The 22,101-nt window shown below is 39.5% G+C and overlaps 1 protein-coding gene across 2 annotated transcripts; it reads left to right on the top strand.

Annotated features, from left to right (window-relative positions):
- Positions 1-249: 249 nt before the first annotated feature.
- cercam (cerebral endothelial cell adhesion molecule) lies at positions 250-20,953 on the top strand. Of its 2 annotated transcripts, none has more exons than XM_074691122.1 (12): positions 250-691; positions 5,398-5,508; positions 8,368-8,485; positions 8,665-8,799; positions 8,873-9,077; positions 9,265-9,384; positions 9,544-9,620; positions 12,263-12,369; positions 13,552-13,684; positions 15,934-16,061; positions 16,458-16,661; positions 19,510-20,953. In XM_074691122.1, the coding sequence occupies exons 1-12, from the start codon at positions 489-491 to the stop codon at positions 19,739-19,741; spliced, it is 1,773 nt and encodes a 590-aa protein (XP_074547223.1). In that variant the 5' UTR covers positions 250-488; the 3' UTR covers positions 19,742-20,953. The 2 variants fall into 2 exon arrangements, with proteins under 2 accessions (XP_074547223.1, XP_074547224.1); XM_074691123.1 differs by having other exon boundaries at positions 680-782.
- The last annotated feature ends 1,148 nt before the right edge of the window (positions 20,954-22,101 follow it).

The raw sequence follows: 22,101 nt of genomic DNA, 5'->3' as shown, positions 1-22,101 counted from the left end.
CGTATCTGTTTCCTTCCCATTCCCTTATTATGCAACGAAGGCTTTTAAGAAATCAGTTCTGTGTAGATAAAATTAAGTGGATACATTAATATCGCCTTTCATGCCTTTACATGTGATTTTTTTTGGATCATCTCAGGACTTTTCCTCCTTTTTTCCTGACAGGATGTTTGCTGCTACACGTCATAGTTTTCCCACTATGTCACAGTTGTCTTCTGAGATTTACAGTGAATTTCAGCCTGGCCAAATCTCGCCTACATGCGGTGTAATCTTCTGGACAACGTTTTGTTGTACTCTCTGTCTGCTGTAGACTCAAACCGGAAACTGTAACTGGCTCTTTTGACCTCGGTTTGGAGTTTTTGTTGGAAAAAGCGAGCAGCTCGAGCAGAGAGAAGGGGGTTGAAGTTTTTGGGAAAGCCCTTTTTTCCTCTGGGTTTGCTGACGCGTCCTGCGTGCTGAAGCAGTGTGGACTCAGCCCCGTAGCTCCCACCATGTCTTTTTACTTTCTAGCTTTGTTAGTCTTTGTTTTGCCGACTGAATGTTACTTCTCAGAGGAGAAGTATCCAGAGGAGTCGAAAATGCAGCCTCCGACCGTGGTCATCGCGGTGATAGCCCGGAACACTGCTCACTCCTTGCCGTACTACCTTGGAGCTCTGGAGAGGCTCAACTACCCCAAGGACCGCATCTCTGTGTGGTGGGTGCCCTGCATGGACTCTGCATGCTCAGACAGACTGTATGTGGGGAGAGGGCTCCCCTTTTATCCCATTATAACAGCCGTTCAAAAGGTCAATGACATTTAAATGAGTTTGTGAAAGCAGCAGCAGCTTCCCTCCCCTCTGCCCCCTGAGCCTCTCAGCCCGCAGGCTTCCTGCTCCCCAACACCTCATGTCCGACCATAGAAAGCTCTGTATTCATGTTTTACTAATTCTCTTTCTCAGATGTCATTTTAACTCTGTGTTCAGTACACTAACTGTTAAACCCACCAGTAGATGTGTCTCCTAATGCCTTTGGCAGGACGCCTCTGTAGTGTGCTTACTTGCAGTTTATGTACCATTAACCAACCCTAATCTCATTTAAAATCTATTCTGCTTGTTTGTCAAGATGAACTTTCATCTAATGAGAAAGATTAACAGTTGCCTAACGGTACTCAGCAGAGCTTAGTAATTAGATAAGACTGATTAGTTGTATTTAATGATGCAACAATGAAAATGGTGTTATAAATTGTGCTGGGAGGTAATAACTTCACAGTAGATGTGTGTTCATAGCAGTGTGTGTGTATGAGTGGATATTTAACAGTTTAGTTGCAGCATATTAAGGAATTCAGTGAGGAATTGGTTCATGTTGACAGACGCCCCCTGTGGACAAAAACAGTATCATTGTCACATTGCTAATCATGACTTTAATGTGTATGAAACCCAGATTGACACGTCATACGAGTTCATCTTTACTAGAAGTTCCCAGCATTAATAACAAGAGTACAGAAACAATCGGTCCTGGTGTAGACGCTTGTGATTACAGCTTATAAAGAGGCATTTGTTATTACTCCAATCATTATTGTTTCATAACCAGATGATTTCTCCTCACATGAGCTTTGGTTTAGAAGCTCGGTGCTGATATTAAAATAGAACTTTATTTGTTATTGCAACAAGCACAACAAAATTGCATTGCATAAAATATTAATCAGTATTGAGAGTTAGCTATTTAATTTCTATTTTCTTGGAAAAATTAAAGACTTCAAGATCTAAATGTTCTGTTTTTCTTAATCTCTTTTTAAAGTATTGAGATGTGCTAAAACACTTGCCATGTGGCTAATGTATTTAGGTAAAGAGACAGTATTGTCCTTTTTTAGTCTTTTTACTGTTCCTCAGGTACACATGTAAAGCTTTCCCCACACACCTCTGTTTCATAGAACTCTTATTCCAGCCTCTCTCTCTGAAACACTCTGTTTTAGTTGTTGTCTCTTTTAGGCTCCCTGTTTCACAAAATCCCCTTTCCCTCTGATAGGCCAGTCCTCTAGAGCAGTGGTTCCCAACTTTTATATTTTAGGAGCTTATTTCATACATGGAGTCCTAAGAAGTCAGTTTCTCATCTGTGGATACTATGGGTACCCCCTCACTTGTGCATGTTGATGATTCTTCTATAAAGTAGAACATAATGTGGCTGATTATGAAATGAAAGTCACATTTAATTCTCTGGCATTTTCTTCTTTTTAACTTCAAACATAAAATAAATAGTATGTTATGTGAAAATAAAAAAGATATATGAATTATAAATGTGACATGAAAATAATCAACCTGTCTTTGTTAGATATAACTCTTGTAACATTTACCACAAAAAGCTGAATAAGTTCCTTTGAAAAGACATCTTAAATTTAGAAATCAGGAAAAAAATGCTTAAAGTAATATTCAGACTCACTATATCACTTCTTTTATTTTTTATTCATATTTTTTGTCGTCAGTCACCTAAGGTTTGTCAAACAAAAGCTGGAGTTGTTGAGTTTCAAAGAATGAGAGGAAAGATCGACAAAATGCAACTTCTGTCCCAAAGAGAGCAGAAAGGGGACTCCTGTTGGAGTGCAATAAGGAGTGGATTCACAGCACTGATCAACATGACAGACCCCACTCCACAAAGTGATCAGGATGAAGTTTAACCTAAATTTAAACCTCACAGTGACAGGGGACGCTTTTGCTTCTGCTTGTAAATGATTGCGGCGGTGCACAAGCACTTGAGCTTGCTTGTTGCTTGTCTTTCATATTTGCCTGGCTGCAGGTTAGCATCTGTTTTGATTTTCAGCTGTGCCACAGGTTATTGTCTCCCTGGGGAAACTAGTTGTAGCTCACACTTAGCATTTTATTGATGGGCCAATCTTAGTACTCCCAAGTTGTAAAAAAAGTATTAAATGTTTCCATGTACCCCATGCAATGTGTTCTAGGGGTAGGGGAGAACGGGGTAAGTTGAGCCTGTAGGTAAATTGACCCACCCCCTGTCTCTGGGAAACGGTAAGCATCAGTGGTCACATGACTCTGGATTTAGTTAGCTCGCCTCATTTCAAGCTCTCTGTGGTGAACAGAAACACAGGTTGAAGTGTTAAGTAACTTTTATTCTCCAAAAATCATTTTTTGCATGTCGAAGTAAATTTTCAACATATCATGAATAATGACTTAAAACTCAAAATAATTTTAACTGTATTTAAAAACGTACATCAAATGTGTAGCTGAACTATCAATGTATAAAACCATGTGAATCGTGTAGCTAGGTATTAGCCTGAATTGCTAGGCTGGGTTGTTTTTAACAAAATGGTGGCTGTGGGGTAAAGTGAGCCAAACTGCTTGGGGTAAATTGACCCAGTGATTTAACTTACCCCACAATGAGGCACTAAAGTGTCAGAAGTATAACGTGTTTAAGTCTTACATTGTAGACAAGCTAGAATGCCGAGGAAATACAGCAGGAAGACAACCTGGGGCTCAACACCCCTTGAGGAGATGCCAGGGTGGAAAATCCATAAGAAAAGTGGCCACAGAGAGAAATATTGACAGGTCAACCTTACGCAGATTCCTAAAAAAGAAAGAGGGAGGGGAAGTGACAGTGGCAGGCTTCACAGGGACAGCAAACGCAAAGAGGGAGATAGAGGAAGACCTGGAAAACCATGTGGAAAAACTGGCTGACCAGTTCCATGGCCTCACGGTAAAGAAATCCTGTGATCTAGCAAAAAAAAAAACAATATCCCTGTCCCTGAGAGCTGGAAAGCTAACCGTTCAGCAGGTAGTGTAGAAGAGATCACAATTCAACTCAGGTAAACAGTTGGTCTTGTAGCTAAACAGATTCTTAATAATGTCCCTATTCTTTTAGGTTGAGATTGGTTCATCAACTTCAAGGAACGCTACCAAAAAAGTCAAAAGGTCAACTTACCCCTGTGTGGTTCAGTTTACCCTTTGAGGTGGAGCAATTTACCTCTTAGCTGGGGCAAGTTGAGCCACAAAGACCATTTTTTGACAGGTTATATTTCCATGACCAATCATTGTGGATGTGTTCTAATTATTTCCATTGATGAGAGATACCATGAAATTAATGTACATGTGTTGATTTCACTTCAGTTTCATTTCCACTTGCCTACAGGTCAAATAATGTAAAAAGTGGCTCAGTTTACCCCGCTCTCCTCTACACATACCCCTAGTTGGGAATCACTGCTCTAGAGGCCTGTCGGGAGCAGACCTTGGTGTTTGAGTCCCACCCCTCCAATGTTTCTTAAACCAGTGAGGAGATCATAATGAGAATGCGCCATTACCTCAGCAAGTCCGGTAAAAATCTCAGGAAGATCTTGTGCTAATTTTAGACCGTCTCATTGACGGCAGATTACAGACAGATTCAGGGATTAAACAACATATAAATACGTAGCTGTTTGAATATCTGCACAGGTTTAGAATAAACATCCAGTATTGTTGCTTTATATTCATGTTTAAATACTGGAAAGCAAAATACCACCATTTAACCTACTTTACACCAAGTAACAGTTCACAGGGGAGGAAGATCTGGTGTGAAGTGAGGGTAAACGATGTTGAAAGTATGACTCAAGAAGACTACTTAGAGTAAGTGTGGCAATGAGATATTGTAATTATGGTGTTCTGTTACACTCCCCAAAGATGGTTGGGAGATGATGGGAGTATCATCAAATTTAAACACAGGGTAAAGGGAAAATGAATTTAAGAGGTAGCATCAAAGGTAAAAAGTTTTATTTACAAAAATTAAGGTCAGTCAGACAAAAGAAGCTTTAGTCAAAAACAGACAAAATAGAAGCAAAACTAACACACTCCTTCCACTGAAGGAGGGAGTTTATTCTCTGGAAGACATCAAACAGAAAACCGAGCTGCCCTCCTGCTTGTCCTGATTGCCAATTAGGAGCAGGTGTGTCCAGTGACCTGCTGCAGGAGGGCCGAGAGCTGCACTCGTACAAAGTTCAGAGGAAGGAGAGAGGAAAAGAAGTTACAGCACACATCTCTTTAAATACACCAATGATCATTAAAGTTTTGACCCTTTGCCCCTGCAGTGAACCTGTCTCTCAGTTTAGAGGAATATTATATTCAGTATTCTCACAGCATTTGAAATGCAAGTTGATGTTGCAGATTTATTTGAAGCTCCTGAGTTTGCACTGGTTATGGAAAACACTGCAATAAATATTGATGCTTTTATAAAACTGGCTATTTCTACAAAATTTTGAATTTTAATGTCTGGATGCCAAGTGCACACAAATGTCCTCCATATGTAACAATAAGAGATCAAATAAAATTGGGGGAAAGAAATCTGCTAAACAAACAAGAACATACACTTCTTCACTGTGGCTTAGAGAAAACCAACAAGTTGCTCACAGGATCTTAAAACTGGCTTTCTCTTTTCTTCCTGCAGGGCAGCCACAGACCACAACACAGACAACACCACAGCCATCCTGAAAGAGTGGCTCACCGTGATGCAGAAGTTTTACCACTACGTTGAGTGGAGACCCATGGACAAGCCAATGTGAGTCCAAACATATGGCAGGAGTTTTAACCTTTTTATCAACAGTGTGGGGCTGAAGCTGCGCAAATATAAATCTGTTATTCTGTTGGGATTACAGTCAGACAATCTGAGAATTGTTGTAATGGAGAAAGTTGAATTCATCAACTTGGGGTTAGCAAATAGGTTTTTTGTCTGTCTCACCATGAAAGAGTGACGGCACACCTTTGGTAACCCCCAAATCTGTAGTTTACCTGTTAGTCATGGTGGAGCCACTGTGGTCTTAAAGACAGAAGTTTGTTTAATGGGGATGAATACAACATGCCTCTGCTTGTTCATACTTGTGCATGTCTGAGCTCAAAGTCAGGTCTGTGTGGACAAACATCTTTAATCGCTTTGGCTTTGTTTTGAGGTCTGTGTTAGACTCTTAAAGAATTTATTTGTGAAATAAAAGAACTGAAAATATTTCTTTTGAAAATGTAAAAGAAAAAAATGATAAAGAATCTAAAAGCAGGTAGTCAGAATGCAGAAAACTTTGCAATTTTCCATTATTATCCAAAAACAAAAACATACAGTTACATCATTAATATAACTTCTTTAACATTTCCAAAAAGCAGAAAAAACACATACAACGTTTTAATTTCCTCCCTTCTTAACTAATGAATAAAATCCAGTCGTTTCACCTCTCAATAAAAATGTACTGTTGTCTTATAGCTTACCAAACACTTACAGTTTCTGTAACATGCAGCAAACTATAAAATAGTTTATTTTTACTTATCATTATTATATATGAATACTTTATAAATATAAACCATCCATTGTAAATATATAAATTCATTTGGTATGTATTTAAATACACTTGTCTACTCTTTTATAAGCATATATGTATATATTCACATACAAACACTCACACACTCACACACACTAATGCATACTCATATATAGATGCAAGTACATTTTTTGCATGTGCGCACATGGGCATACATAAACACACACACACACAAAATACATATGTATACTAGAGCCTGACCGATATGGGATTTTTGGGGCTAATGCCGATACCGATACTGGGGGCAAAAAAAAGCCAATATCCAATACATAGGCCGATATCCGATATATCGGCTGATATATATAATAAATTCATTGATATACACAGGATATATACTGTATATAATCACAAATCATTATAATACCCATATGATTCAAGACAGAGACAGAACACTATTAAATTAAAACAAGGAACTTAAATTATAAAACTGTCAACATAAGAACTGTAGTGTTAACCAATGATAAACAAGAACAAGCTGTAAACACAATAAATAAAGAATTCAAACTGTAACACCTTAAATAAAGAAGTCAAACTTTAAACACAGTAAGTATAAAAAAAAATTGAAAATGTAAAGACAAAATGAGCAACTTACATGACGTTAAAACGCTGTATTATAGTCTTTCATTAGATAATGGTGAACGTGTGAAATAACAGTAGCATTTATCTCTGTTTATCTCACAAAAAAGCAACTAACACGATGTTAAAATGTCACTCTATGGTCTTACATTTCATAATGGTGGACGGAGGGGGTGGGCACTCGGGCAGCGTGCAGCCCAACACACAGACACACAGGAGCAGGAGCGACAGAATCTCCGTGGAGCAAAAATTTTTTACAATCGGCTACATTTTGGCCAATGTCGATTAATCGGTGACAGGCATAATTGGCCTGATTAATCAGTCGGGCTCCAATGTATACCCATTTACATATACGCAGACATGTTTATGATTAAAGCATATACAACCCTCATAATCAATAAAACACAACAATCCAAATATCTATGAAGTAGCTTCCCGGACAGCACACAGTGGTTATTCAATTTCATCTTTAACTCCCTATGTTGTGGAAATCATGTCTTTAATTTCCTTTTAAAATGGCAAACATTGAGGAACTGTTTCAGCTCCATAGACAGACCGCTCTCCGCTGAGATATTCTTTGAATTTAGGTTTATAGTTCTTAATTTTTAGGGTCCTCAGCCAAAGGCAGAGGGCACCTTCTAATTTATAACTAGTTTTTGTTTCAAAGTGACACTCCGGGATGGAACAAGTTGGGTCCTTTCACAAGGTTTAGGGCAGAAATTACCCCTACAGCAGTGTTTTTGTGCAGCAGAAGCCCAGAGCGCTCACACCAAACACCCCCTCCCTGCTCGTCAGCTGGTTTCCTCTGCACTCAGACGGGGCCATATTTTACTTGACCAAAAACTCAAATAAACGGACTCCCACCGAAAAAGTCTGATATCGGTCTGCATTCACGCTTTATTTAGAGAATTTTCAGCACGTTACTTTCACACAAAAATACCACTAAATGAGACTCTAGTTCTCACTGTGTCTCTTTGTCCTGGCAGTCTACCTGCGTTTGTTTATATCTGGCACACCGCGCATGCGGACTGATACACTCAGCGGTGAGCGCCTCGTAGCCAGCTGTGGCTCTGCAGCGGAGGTAGCGCCGTTTTATGACACGATGAGAACTGGAGCCTTATTTAGCTGTATTTTTTGTGTGAAAGTAACGCTCTGAAAATTCTCTAAATAAAGCGTGAATGCAGACCCATATCAGATTTTTTTGGTGGGAGTCCATTTATTTGTGTTTTTGGTCAAGTAAAAAATGGCCCCGTCTGAGTGCAGAGGAAACCAGCAGAGGAGCAGGGAGGGGGTGTTTGGTGTGAGCGCTCTGGGCTTCTGCTGCACAAAAACACTGCTGTAGGGGTCATTTCTGCCCTAAACCTTGTGATAGGACCCAACTTGTTCCATCCCGGAGTATCACTTTAAAGTTGATAAAATATTTTCATGAATCTGGAAAGCCACAACAAATACGGCTTCTTTTTTTGTTTCTTCTGCAGGTCGTATGCGGGAGAGTTTGGGCCCAAACACTGGCCAAACAGCAGATATGAGTATGTGATGAAGCTGAAGCAGGCAGCACTGAACTTTGCCAGAAAACGCTGGGCTGATTACATCCTGGTAAGAGCAGAGATATTCTGACAGATGTGTTAGGATTTTGTTTTATCAGATGAACGTTGTCCTTCTTCTGCTGCTCTCTTTGGTCATCTATGAACCAGTTTTGGCAGCAATAGTTCCCACGAGCATGGGGCTCTTTTATTTCCTGTCTTTGATCTGTTTCTTCTGTGTCTCTGTTTCAGTACGCTGACACCGACAATATCCTCACCAACCCAGACACACTCAACCTGCTGATAGCAGAGAACAAGTCTGTCATCGCTCCCATGCTGGACTCTCCGGGAGCGTACTCCAACTACTGGTGTGGTATCACCCCTCAGGTGAGTGTGTGTGATCTTTAAGATTCTCACACCGTTACTGTTTATCTTACTCCTTTCTCCTTCTCTCTCTCAGGGGTATTACCGTCGCACAGCAGAGTATTTCCCCACCAGACACCGCCACAGGCTGGGCTGCTTCCCTGTACCGATGGTCCACTCCACCATGTTGCTGGATCTAAGGAAGGAGGGCATGAAGAAGCTGGCTTTCTTCCCTCCTCATGACGACTACTCCTGGCCTTACGATGACATCATTGTGTTTGCCTTCTCATGCCGAGCAGCAGGTCTGTTACTCCTTTGTCCTTTTTTATTTGTACAATATATCCACTTAGAGCTCCCCTCAAGAGTCTTCTGAAATAGACAAGAGCTGATGCAAACTGCAGGGTCCTCAGGAGCTGTAAAGACTTCAGATTATGGATCATTTTCACATGTGTTGCTAATCTCATGGATTAAGTTCTGCGTAATTCTCAGAGATTCAGATGTACCTGTGTAACAAGGAGCGCTATGGCTACCTGAACACTCCGGCCAAACCTCACCACACCTTGGAAGATGATGCCCTCAACTTTGTCCACGTGCATCTAGAGTCCTTAGGTAAGAAAAGACTATTTCCACTGTTTGATACAAGGCTAATAACTGACAGGAAATACAAAATGATGAAGTGAAAGGTGTTGAAAAATTGATGTGAAACAGTTCTTTCTTTGCACGTTCTTATGTCATGTGTTAAATCCTTTCGTCTGTCTTCTTTGTCAGTTGATGGTCCTCCCATGAAGCCGTCTCGCTTTGTCCACATGTTCCCCAAACAGAGAGACCTCATGGGCTTTGATGAGGTGAGACTGTTCTTCCTCTGGTTTGGATGATGTAGAGCAGAGAAACCCAAACTTCAGCTTTCTGTGATCCCCAAAATAGCAGTGCTGTAGTCCACTGACCTCCTTCCATGGACACACTGATAGGACAATCTACAAACAAAACTAGGCCCAAGATACATAATGTAGCTGATATAAAACTGAAACTACGTATGTGCATATATTGCTGTGTTTCATAAACTAACCTGCTGCCTCTGATACTGTCGTTATTCTTTCTTTGTAACAGGTGCCTTCATCAAAGAAATGTGGAAAACAGATCAAACATTTTCTGTTTTTTTCGGGGGACACTGTTTAAAGCCATAATTATTTGTTTAATTTTTAATATCAGTGAAAATCAATGCACTCTGAAACACCTTCCTGGGCGTACAAGTCTTCAGTGATGATAGCAGGAATAAAAGGGCTGGGCCATATCCACAAAGCATCCTGAGGCTAAAAGTAGCTCTTAGTGACATCATTCTTAGAAAAATCATAAAATTCCATGGACTCTAATTTTTTTTTTTGAGTTTTCACTAAGCGTCTTGAGAGCTCCAAAGGTGAAAAACTGTTAGGAGGAAAGGGGGGGAGGCCTGAGAGTGGACGCTGATACTGGTGTCAGACTTTCCCAACATGTTAAACCCAGTTTCTGCCACCTGAGACAGCTGTTTATCTGCTGATCCACCCCTGAAACAGTCCAGGTAATGAGCAGAAGAAACTCTAAAACATTCGGACAGTTATTAATATCAAACAAACTGATGTCAGCAGCCAGAGCCTGAATGGTAGCCTACAACATTGTTTTAGAACAACTTCGCTTTGTGCTGTAATCTCTGCACTCGCTTGGGATTGCAGCACATATCAGCACGTCTCACACTCACGGGCAATGTGCACGCAAGGAGAGGGAACGAAGCGTTGGTTTGTTGGTCGATTCGCTCCCAAGTCTGCCTCTTCCTTGGTGACGTGATCCTGGGACCCAGGTTCCTTCTTAACACTCTTTTATTCTCCTCCCTGAGCCATGCCAACAGCAGGCTCTGTCTAGATCTTTTTTATCCACTTTGTTTGTTGTTTTGGACGCTCTGCCAAACCAAACCGCTTTTTAAAAGGACGCCTGCAATCACAGGAAGTGCTGACAGCTGAGTCTGCTTCCACCATAAAAACCAAACACATTGAGTAGTAACATGAGCAGCATGGACAGTAAACGGACCAATAAGCAAATCAATATGATCAGTGGGTCAGTGTACGTTCTAACATTATGAAGCCATTGATTTAAATTCTCTAAGACTCCTTGGAGTCCTCCTCCTCAGGAAGTTTTAGGCTAAGTTAGGATCTCTCTGAGAGGACGCTGAGAAGCTTTGTGAACACAGGCCCTGATCATGAGGTTGCTCTGTCAACTGTTTTTTGACTGGCAGTGTGTGTCATTCAGTATGTACTGCATCAGACAAGTGACAAGTGCCTTTTAACCGTGCATCCCCACTTGAATTTTTTACACTATAAACAAAAGTTTATTCAGAGGATTTCTCTGCCTTTTTGTGTTTGTTGTGGAAAAAAATAACTGACTTCACAGAAGTTTGATGAAAAGTTGCAGTGACACATGTACAACGATGTGGTTTAAAAAAAAACAGTAATAGTAATCTCTTTCCTGGGTTCGCTTTTTTGTTTTCTGATATTACGCCCGTCACTTTCAGCATGAAGATGCCAAAAAAAAAAAAAAAAAAACGTGTAAAAGTGAAATTAAGCCAAAAATAAGAAGCCAAAAGGTATAAATTTCACTCTGTGTACAGTTGAAACTCTGGTTAATAATTACAAGAAGACACAAATGCATAAATTCTACACAAAGAGCTTTAAGTTTGAGGCAAGACGAGACAGCTGGAGAAAGAGAGCCGATCACAGCAGAGTGATCAGAAAACTGGGACAGCTGATCGCTTCACCGCCAAATGAGAAATCCTTTCACATGACCTATTCCAGAGACACTGTAAATTATAACCTCAGTGTCCTGACAGCATTTCAGATATCATATTATCAAAGTGAAGTGGTTGGTGAACATATTCACCCATGAGGGAAATAGGTTTCTGGGTCACTTACAGGAGATTTGCCAAGCTGACAACAAGAGTAACAAAAAGGGTGGAGGGGCTGGTTTGGAAATCTTTTGGAGGGACTGTTCAGTAGTGATATGATGCATCTGAAGAAGCGTAAGTCAGAAGAAGTCTTGTCTGCACACACTTCCAGAGGAAGTAATAAACCAGGACCTGATCCAGGACTATTATCAGAGCAGGTGTGGCCTCTTAGGTAAAGACTAATTTCCACCTCCCTGTTCCGAGGCAGGAGTGAAGATTTTCACCAGTGAGACTTCCTTTGGTTACACGTCCAAACAGATCTCTAAAGGAGGACCTCCAAATCCTGGTTTAGGCCTGTTTAGCTCTTGCTTGTGATGGCATCTGTGTTTGATTTGAGTTTCGAACACACAGCTGAGATGAGGAATGATGAGAGAAAAAAGGAATTCAGCTCATTGTTGCAGCTGGTTTTCCGTTTCTTCTACATATGTTTGACTGCAGACTCGTTCACAAAAGTCAAGACAGAGTACTTATAAACACTCAAACACAGATTTACATCGCTATTCATTTTCCTTTCTTCAGATATATCTGATTAATCTCCGACGACGTCAGGACCGCAGAGACCGCATGCTGTTCTCTCTGAATGAGCTGGAGATCGACGTGAAGGTGGTCGACGCTGTGGATGGGAAGTGAGTGATCGCTCTGAAAAACATTTTAAAGATGTGTCATGAGAACAAGAGAGAAATCATCACAACAAAAGCAGACTAGAGCAGAACATTTGGACCAAAGGGAAGCAGAAATAAAATTGAAAATCACTCAGAGAGCGCAGACCTCCAGCAAGCATATTGTGATTGTCACCAACACTTTAGTCCTACTTTAATGTTATACTCCATTTCAGCAGACTGTCTGATACAGTTTGGTATTAGTTGCAGGTTTAAACGATAATTTGTTTCCTAACAGTGTTGAAAATTATGATGACCCAGTACATGTTTCATATTCCAGATCTTAGTATCCCCTATCCAGAATATTGACAGGATCTTGAGCGTACTTTTACATCTGTCAGAAATTATGGTGACCCTGTGTTGTCTTGTTTTGCAAAGCAATCCAACCATTTATTGTGGAGTTATATACACATATGGTGAAAACAGCCCTATCTCACAATGATATAGAATACTTTGAAAAAGTCCTGGATCCAGACTGTGATTCTGATCTCCAAATCCAAATTGAATCACTTCTTCCTTATCCCATTTTGAACATTCCCTGAAAATGTCATTAAGATCTGTTCCTAACTTTTTGAGTTATGTAGTTCACAGACAAATAGACAAACGCTCCCAAAAACATAACTTTCTTGGCGGAGGTAATAAAGGCCAACTTTTTCAATCAGCAATGCCGAGTTAATGAAAATCTGTTCATAAAATGTCTAAATTATTACTTAATATATTTTAAATATATATTATAATTTTATGTGAACCTTTGGTTTCAGTGTTTTGACTCTTTTTCCTGACTTTTGTTTCAAACCACTGACACTGAGTCATTTTCTTTCATCCAGTTATTTTCCTCCTTCTTTCTGTTGCTGCCTTCTGTCCCAGAGAATGTCTGGTTTTGTTCAGTAATCTCATGGTTCATGGTTGTACTGTGGACTCATGATTGGTTTCTAACCACATTATAAGAAAAGTGGAAAAGATGTCTTGATCTTTACACCAGTAAATGAAACTTTATTACAGTGTATTGTAACACAGGATCTGACATCATGGATAGTTAGTTTAGTTATTGGAGTTGCATATGTCTAGTGGAAGCTGTAACTGAGCGTCTTAAAGGATCAGGGTGCAGGTTGCCTTGTTGTCGTATTAAGTGTTTTTTTCTTCCCACAGTGCTCTGAACAGCAGTGACATTAAAGTCCTGGGTGTGGACCTGCTGCCAGGCTACTATGACCCGTTCTCTGGACGCACCCTGACCAAAGGGGAGGTGGGCTGCTTCCTCAGCCACTACTTCATCTGGAAGGAGGTGAGAGGACATATAAACACTCTAATTCTTGCTGTTTGTCAAATATCCTGCACAGTCTGGCATTGTACTTATCACTGGTGCTGTAAATAGGAAAAAAAGGGCTTCAGGAGCAAGTTTACACTATTCAAGCCAAGAGGCAACATGTACATAGGGCTGAATGCCTCGGCCAGTCAGTCTCCCTCTTTTATGTCCACGCTCTGGAGAACAGGAGATAATGGTCAAATCTGCTCCCCCTACCCAGGCAACAGATTCTCCAAATTCCTACATATTTCTCAGTGTAGAGTCATTTCCCTGGCGATGTGTTTCCATTAGCTTTTATGGGAGCAGAGTTTCTGTTGAAGAAATAAAGGGAGGAATAGACACACTTCCATTTACTTTATCTACATACTGTTTTTTCCCATAATGCTGAGCCCACGCCAGTTTTTTTCCCAAAAGTTTGATTTAACTAAGGATGACCATAACTCACAGAGTTGTAAAAGCAGAAAACCAACTAATTTAGGCTGAGTTTACCTCAGAAGCAAACACCTCGTGTTCCCTGTACACTGCCTGTTACAGGAAGTTTGATCTCATCACTGAAAGATGGTGAAAGCTGCAAAGTGCTCCACAACAGGTTGGTTAGGATGTGATCAGACTTCAAATGCAACATTAGCAGGTTTAGACCCACTAATTTTGTCTTTGGAAAGCAACTTGGGATAACATTTGATATATATTGGTTATTTATAAATAAAGACTGATTAATAGATAACCATAAATTTATCCCATTATCACAAGAAAACAGCTTTTTGTCCCAAGAAAATTAGGAAAACAAGTTTCTATCTTGGGAAAACAACTGAAAATAGCACAAAACAGAGACAATGAGTTAAAAAATATTGAAGACTCATGTCTGCTTGGACATGAGTATATATGATACTTTCAACAACTAAAATACTGTTAAAAAAATAAAGTCCAAAAGGAACTTTAATCAAGGGGAAACCTTCGACCACAGGAATGCATTTTGTAAAGTGTCTTGAGGCTGGCAGCAGAAGAATCCGAACTCACATACACACCAGTTAAGAAAAACTTCTTCCCAAAAAAAAAAAAGTGATAATTTATCTTCTGCCATAGCACCGGCGCTGTATTTACCTTGGCCATGGCGTTATTTCCATAACTCTGTCACTTTTTGTTCAATCAGAAAAATTCTGACATTGTTGGAAACCAAAGATCGTGCACTTTCTGTTGATGTATGGTCCATTACAGTGATTGCAAGCATGTGACATAGCTCTGCAAAGCAAAGCAACGGAAATATCATAGACAACTGTAACTTCTTGAGTTTTTGCCAATTCATATGCTAACAGAGGCCAGCTGAAAAAGAGGCCAAAGCTCTCAGACACAGGGCATTTTACTTACTTAAGCCTCAGTAGGTAAAGGGTTAAAGCCTAGTTCAAAAGACAACATCATTCTGAAAAGCTCATTTTCCTTGGAGCACACACTGCACAGAGGGAAATTCTTTTACAGTTCAGACTTTTGGAAGATATCGAGATTATGAGTTTGGCCATTCAGAGGTAGAGCTCACCTGGTTGACTGACGGGCACCTGGTGACTGTTAGTGAGGAGGCTCAAAGCTCGCCTCTTTACCTCACACTGCCCTGACAGCTGAGGAGTTTGGCTTTCTTAGTGCGACCCCCAATGAAGGAGACAGGCTTCAAAATTTGGAATCAGAAACAGATGGTGACATCGTGCACTCTGCGCCATCCAGCCATGCTAGCTGCTGCTCTGTTTACCATTTCTGTTCAAGGCTAGGCTAAATTAAGATGACACAAGTGTGGACTTGAATGATGAAAACACAGTTTTGATCTGGGACATTTTTGTGTCTGCACGTGATGTTAAATCTATTCATGGTGATAAACTGTTTCAGGTTTTCAGGGGTTGTGGGAAAAAATATCATTAAAATTGCAATGGATAAATATTAAAATTATAATAAGTTTAATACGCTGATTTTTCATCAAGCAAAATTTCACTTTAATAGATATGTGTGTTCTCAGTTTTATATACGAAAACTCCCAGTCTTGCGTATGCTTTATTCTCCAAAAGAAAGAAAAAAAAACAAAATACTTTTGACATTTATCAAAGAAATGCCAAGCTTTGCATTTAAGTACTTAGAATGTTACAATAAGAGAAGAACCTGTCCAAAATGAAGACTCAAGGCTGAGTTTTTGAATCAAAAATCTTGACTCCTTTTTCTGCACAAATCATGTTCCGTCTTCTCTCCAGATGGTGGACATGCAGCTGGATAAGGCCCTGATCTTTGAAGACGATGTTCGTTTCCAGGCCAACTTCAAACGCAGGATCCTCAGACTGATGGAGGAGGCAGAGCAGGCCGAGCTGGACTGGGATATCATGTAAGATGGATACATTCAATATGTTCAGTATCTGTTAAAGTAAGGGAATGGTAATGGGACAGGCTAAGGCAGGGATTAGAAATAATCTCAGGTCATGTCCATAAAGTTTCCTCTTTAAATTTAAATAACAGGAATGGAAATTGTGTGTGTGTTTTGAGTTTCTGTGACTGTGGTTTCCACAACAGACAAGGAACAGGATAAAAGCATGTCTATGATCTAGTTGCTGTAACTCTCTGAAATGAGTAAGCACATATGTTCAACAAATGCTGAAAAAGGTTACAAACACATCTGACAACAACAGACCAGCAACAATCCTCAAGGCTTCAGAACTCAGAGGTTTCAGATGTTTTCTACTTCTCTTTAACCCCGGTTTTCCATCTTGTGATGCTGCTTCAGATACTTGGGCAGAAAGCAGGTGAATCCTGGAAAGGAAGAGCCGGTAGCGAGCATTCGGAACTTGGTGGTAGCTGGCTACTCCTACTGGACTCTGTCCTATGCCATCTCTCTTCAGGGAGCCCAGAAACTGCTCAATGCTGAGCCTCTGTCCAAGATGCTTCCTGTCGATGAATTCCTCCCCATTATGTATGACAAGCATCCAAAGTGAGTATGAAGCAGCTCTGCATTGCTTTTTTGTTGCAGCTATGAATGCAAACTTTGTTTAAATCACTCCTGTAATTACTTTTCGTGGTCGTTGAGTCTTTTCAAATCTTAACAACCTCTCTCTGCTGCCAGACCTATAAAACCAAAACTGGCCTCATCATTTCTAGAAGCATTCTTCCCTATAGTTGTGTAAACTTGTATAGATGCTATATATTTAGCTAGTTTTCGTGGCCTAAGTAGATTAAAGAGCAGTGCTTGGATTTATGGTTTTCTGCTTCTTTAGAGTTTCTGTAAAATAAGGTTGTTTAAGGCCATATCTATATTTGTGTCTGTTAGATACATTTAGATTGGCTCTTTGGATTATGGGTATTTTATTTTTGGACATGAAAGTATTGGAGGGGGAAGTAAACAACATTTATGTTACTCTAGGGATGAATTAAAATTGCATCATCTGTTATTTGTCAACTTCTCTTGTCTCTCTCTCTGTGCTCTGTTTGAGGTCACACTTTATAACTTCTTCAACCAACTTACACCCTTCCATCCTGAATCCCCCATCGTACTGAACTTTAACTTAGTGTTCCCATGAAAACAGACAATATTAGCATGCTGACTCACTGAAAAATTACAGCAACATACCTGTATAGATTTAGCAGGATAGCATAGCCACATTAGCATGTCCAAGTTATAGATTTGTATGGTCACAGTACTGATCGCCTCGCTGCAGACCTTTGTTTTTACTCTGGGTCATAACATTGTCAAAGTGACGTGCTTGAAGTCCCCCTAGAGTTTTCCCACACAGCTGCTAGCATATGCTAATTAACTTATTTCATTTGTGTAGTTAGGATACCTTTTCTAGCTTTATTTGGCAAAAAGAGGTGCTAGCATAACTGTGGACTCATTTTCTTCTTTAATTGCGATAGCATTGTTATCATGACCTATTAGCATGTCCATATTGGCATTTAATCAACCTCACAGAGGTGCTAGCATTGGCTAGTTCACTTCTGCTGTTACATTGCATTTGCACCAAGTATACTAATATCAATGTACTTAGTTGTGTACTTACAAGTGTGCTTTTTAAATACTTCTTGGGACTAAATTGGTCTATTCTAGTTTAAAGAAACTATACCACACAGTTCAAAGAAGTAAACTTAAGTACACTACTAGTTTGTGTTCAAGTTTTATTTTGTACTGAAAGTAACAGTACAAGGAGACTTACACGTTTATCTAAGTTTGCTGGTTATACACTTTAAGCACACTTTTCAGTTTATTAAAGTGCGCTCTGAAGAATGTAAAGATTCACAGATAAATATACTTTAAAACATGAAGTTATGAAGACAGGAGATGTAAGTGCTAGCTAGTCTAATAAGGCTCTATATTGGGACTTATTTGGTTACACACGTGACCCAAATTTTTAAGAGTGTGATTAACATTGTTTCCAGGTTACACTGGTTCACCTGGCTGGGTGAAAACAATGATTTCTCTTACAAGCACATCAACTCTCTGTTTACTCCTATGACTGAACCTTCACTCATGTTAATATCATATCATGGTGTAAACCAATAAGACACAGCGCCCAGGACAAGTCTTTGCCTCTAAATGTCTGTGTTAGTGCAAATACACACGTGGAATATGTACTTAAAATAAATCTTTCGTACTTTGTTATATATTGTATATCTCAATCAAAAGTTTATTTATAAGTTCAAGCCAAGTACAATAAGGCCTTTCTGTATACTTTTTCGTATACTTCAAGTATACTTAAACTAAGGTTTGAATTTATCTTTGTTAAGAACGTCAAAAGTGAACTGAAAGTTTACTGTCTTAAAAACAAAAATACTGCTTGAAGTCCCCCTAGAGTTTTTCCACACAGCTGCTAGCATATGCTAATTAACTTATTTCATTTGTGTAGTTAGGATACCTTTTCTAGCATTATTTGGCAAAAAGAGGTTCTAGCTTAAGTAAACTTCTGTTTTGTAAGGCATAACTGAAGATATTCTGGTTTTCTTTTACTATAACAGCAGTTATGGCACTTCTATTGTATGATTTATTCAGCCTCAGTCATCTGCTTTCATTATTATGACAGCAATAATGCTGTCAGTGAGACCTGTTAGCATGTTTGAGTTAGCATGGCTTTAGACTCATGTGTACTTTCTTTTACCATGTTGCTCCAGCCAGAGTTTTCTCAAAACCAAGCATACGTCCTCCATGTGTTCTGAAAATTCGACTGCTCCTCTTTGTCTTGTTATAAAAATCCTCATAGCCCTGTAGCTCACACATGACAACTGTTGGTTAGTGGTGGCATTTATTATAAACCCTGACCCTAACTTCAACCAAATAATCCTTTTAAGTATTCCTTTTCAGATGGATCCTCAGTCTTTTTTCTGTTGTAATAACTGGGGAACCATATGACTGTAATGAAACACACCTTGTACTGCAGGGCCTGCTAGCCAGAAGGCTTGGCAGTGTGTGTGTGCTCCATCATGTGTTGAAAACTGGCTTATAGCCAACCCACTTTCTTTTTCTCTCCCTCTTTCTCCCTCACCTCTTTGAGTCTAATTCGTTATGCTTGACTAGTTTACTAAGACTGCATCACTACAGCACACCACACATTGGTCCTGCTGTTGCCCTTCATGCTTAGAGTTACTATACCATGTTTAAAGTAGCAGCTGCATGCTTCTCAAAGTGCTTCATGTAATTCACAGATATTAACTCAGAATTAAAAGATGAATGTAAATTGAGTTGCAGTTTTTCAGTTTGGGGAGAAGTTGTATTTTAAATGTAACATATGTAATAATTATTAGATTAATTTAATCAATCTTTTTAAATTTATCTCTGTTTTCTCTTTTTGCAGTGAGGACTACATGTCCCATTTCCCCAACAGAAACTTACAAGCCTTCAGTACGCACCCCCTTCTGGTGCAACCGTGTCACTACGCCGGGGATCCTGAATGGATCAGTGACACAGAGACGTCCACTCTATGGGATGATGACAATGTTCGCACTGATTGGAGGGGTTCCCACAAGACCCTGAAAGGATCTGCACCGCCCGAGATGCTATCAGCTTCCTACAGGGATGAACTTTAGTACAAACACAACAGAGCTGTGGAGAACCAGCTGCAGGCCAAAGGTCAGGAGGTCAGACAGCGAGACGCTGAGGAGAGAAAGTGATCTCAGACTTTATTTCAGTCCTCTCCGTGTCCCAACACTGGCATGCTCAGGGACACGCAAACTGAACTCTGGTGTTTCAAAGCGTGTTAGTGGGTGTTTGATAACAGAGGAATTTTATTTAGCGGGAAAATTAAAACGGGACGGTGAGATGGAGATTGTAAAGATTTGTTTGAAAGTGTTTCATATTTCTTTCATACAGTATCTGAGCAGTTCTGACTTTAATGTGCAGAACAACGATTGTGTTTTATTACCTTTTTCAGTTTGTTTTTATGAATTTTTCACTTTATGCATGTCTTACTCTGTTATTTTTAACAGAAAACCTTTTATTTAAAAAATGAAAACAGTTTTATAAAATCTTCCCTGGTGTCACAAACAGATTCAAAGCTAAGGTACCTCATAAGTTATAGGGGAAGAGTGCAAGACCCAGATTTTCTTTTGCTGTTCTGGGAGCACAATGAATGTTTGCATTTAACTCAAACTTTGTTTACGTTTTGGATCAAGTGAGATAAATTATTTCAGACTTTTTTATACTTTTTATCACTCCCAATGCTTCTGTCTGGAAACATCGTATTCAAGGCTATATCTGTTTATTTTCAAGAGTTTAAGTCATTTAGAATGGCTTAAAATCAAGCGATATAACACCTTTTTTTTTTTTTTTTTTTTTTTTTTTTACAACATAAACTTTCACATTCTGAACCAAACAAGGGCTGGCTTCTGGAATAACCTACAGGTGTTGAAGGTACATTTTATCCACCTAAGGTAAGAACAAAAGACCACTGATCTAGCTTTTTACAGTGTGCTTAATGAGAACTGCATGTTTTCTTGTCCTCACTTGTTTTATTACTGCCCTGCAGGTTTAGCAGAAGGCCGTATAACTAAAGAGACCATCTCTCTAGCATTACAAGGATCCTCAATCAACAATAGTTCTCTCTTTTTTCAGTTACATGAATACTAATGGTTCAGTTCGGATGCCTCTTTAAGTCTCAGTAAACTCTTAGTACATCAGTGTCTCTGACAAAAGTGCAAGTTGTCTTCTTTTCCCTTATTTCAAGTGTTGCTTTGTGTTTTTTCCTCTTTATTTATTTGTTGTAAAGTCTTTCTTGATGTTCAGTGATGAATCAGAACTGATGCAATGCAAACAATCAAATTGCTTGTCTATGTTTGTACTGTTGTAAAGCAGACTTTTCAAGCGTTAATAAAGATTAGGTTTTTTAAATTTTATCAATGACTGCAAGTGACGTGTTTTGTTGAAGCCGATTATTGGGTTTGTTAATAACACACATCAACCACAAGAGGGGGTGATATCTTTTTTTTTTTGCAATAAACGTGCAGCTCTGGCAGGGTTGTCCACATAAAGCTTTATATTTTTACATGGATTTGGTCCTTTTTGTGCTGACTTCTCAAGCTCTATCCATAGAATTACGTAGTCTCAGACATGAACTTGAGTATTATTGCAAAGCTGTGATATATTTTTATAGTTTAAGAAACATTTAACATTGTCACATAGCTTTAAAATATGTCTACTGGAATCTACTTCTGAAAGCAAATCTGATGGTCCATGTTGTTCAGTAACTGCTTTAATGCTCACAATCACCTCACCAGTTTACAACATGCAAAAAGCATGTCTCAAAATACAGCCATGCAGGTTTACTGTGTGCTGAAGCAGACCACAGTGAGCATGCAGAGTGAAAAGTATTTGAGAGAGCAGCAGAGTTCAAAGGTCTGCTCAGACCTTTTCCAGCTTTCTGGTTTGCAGTGGATCGTTCACACAGAGATAGAGCCGAGAGGAGTTTACTGCTCGAGGTCTGCTCCAGGCTGTATGAACTGGAGAAAACCTCCTATCACCGGACCGTTCACAAACTCAGCTCCTGATTGGTTGCTGACTTGGAGGTGTGGACATATGAGGTCAACTTATCAGGCAGAGAAAAGTGCCAGTGGCTCAGGGCATCAGGTTTCATAATGTGGAGTTACATGAAGCGGTGGTGTTGGGGTTTGAAATGTCTCTCAACATTCATTCCTTGAAAACAGAGTCAACATATGTCTCTTCAGCTTCTCTCATTCACTCATTATAGACATGAAATGCTATGTTTATCTGATGTTCTACTTCTGCATGGATTACTGTCTGGGCCTTGAGGGCTCTCACCAACAGCTGCTACCCTGACTTCCTACCAACACAGACACAAATCACTCACTGTATTTAACTTAATGTGACTAAAAAGACAAAGCAGATTCTTTCTTTTACTTTAATCCCTTGATAATGTTTATTTGGAAATTTC

The sequence above is a fragment of the Halichoeres trimaculatus genome, unplaced genomic scaffold, assembly GCF_033239565.1.
Source record: "Halichoeres trimaculatus isolate MK-OKI-2021-1 unplaced genomic scaffold, fHalTri1.1 fHalTri1_scaffold_16, whole genome shotgun sequence".
Taxonomy (NCBI): Eukaryota; Metazoa; Chordata; class Actinopteri; order Labriformes; family Labridae; genus Halichoeres; species Halichoeres trimaculatus.
This window is presented reverse-complemented; position numbering and strand designations above follow the sequence as displayed.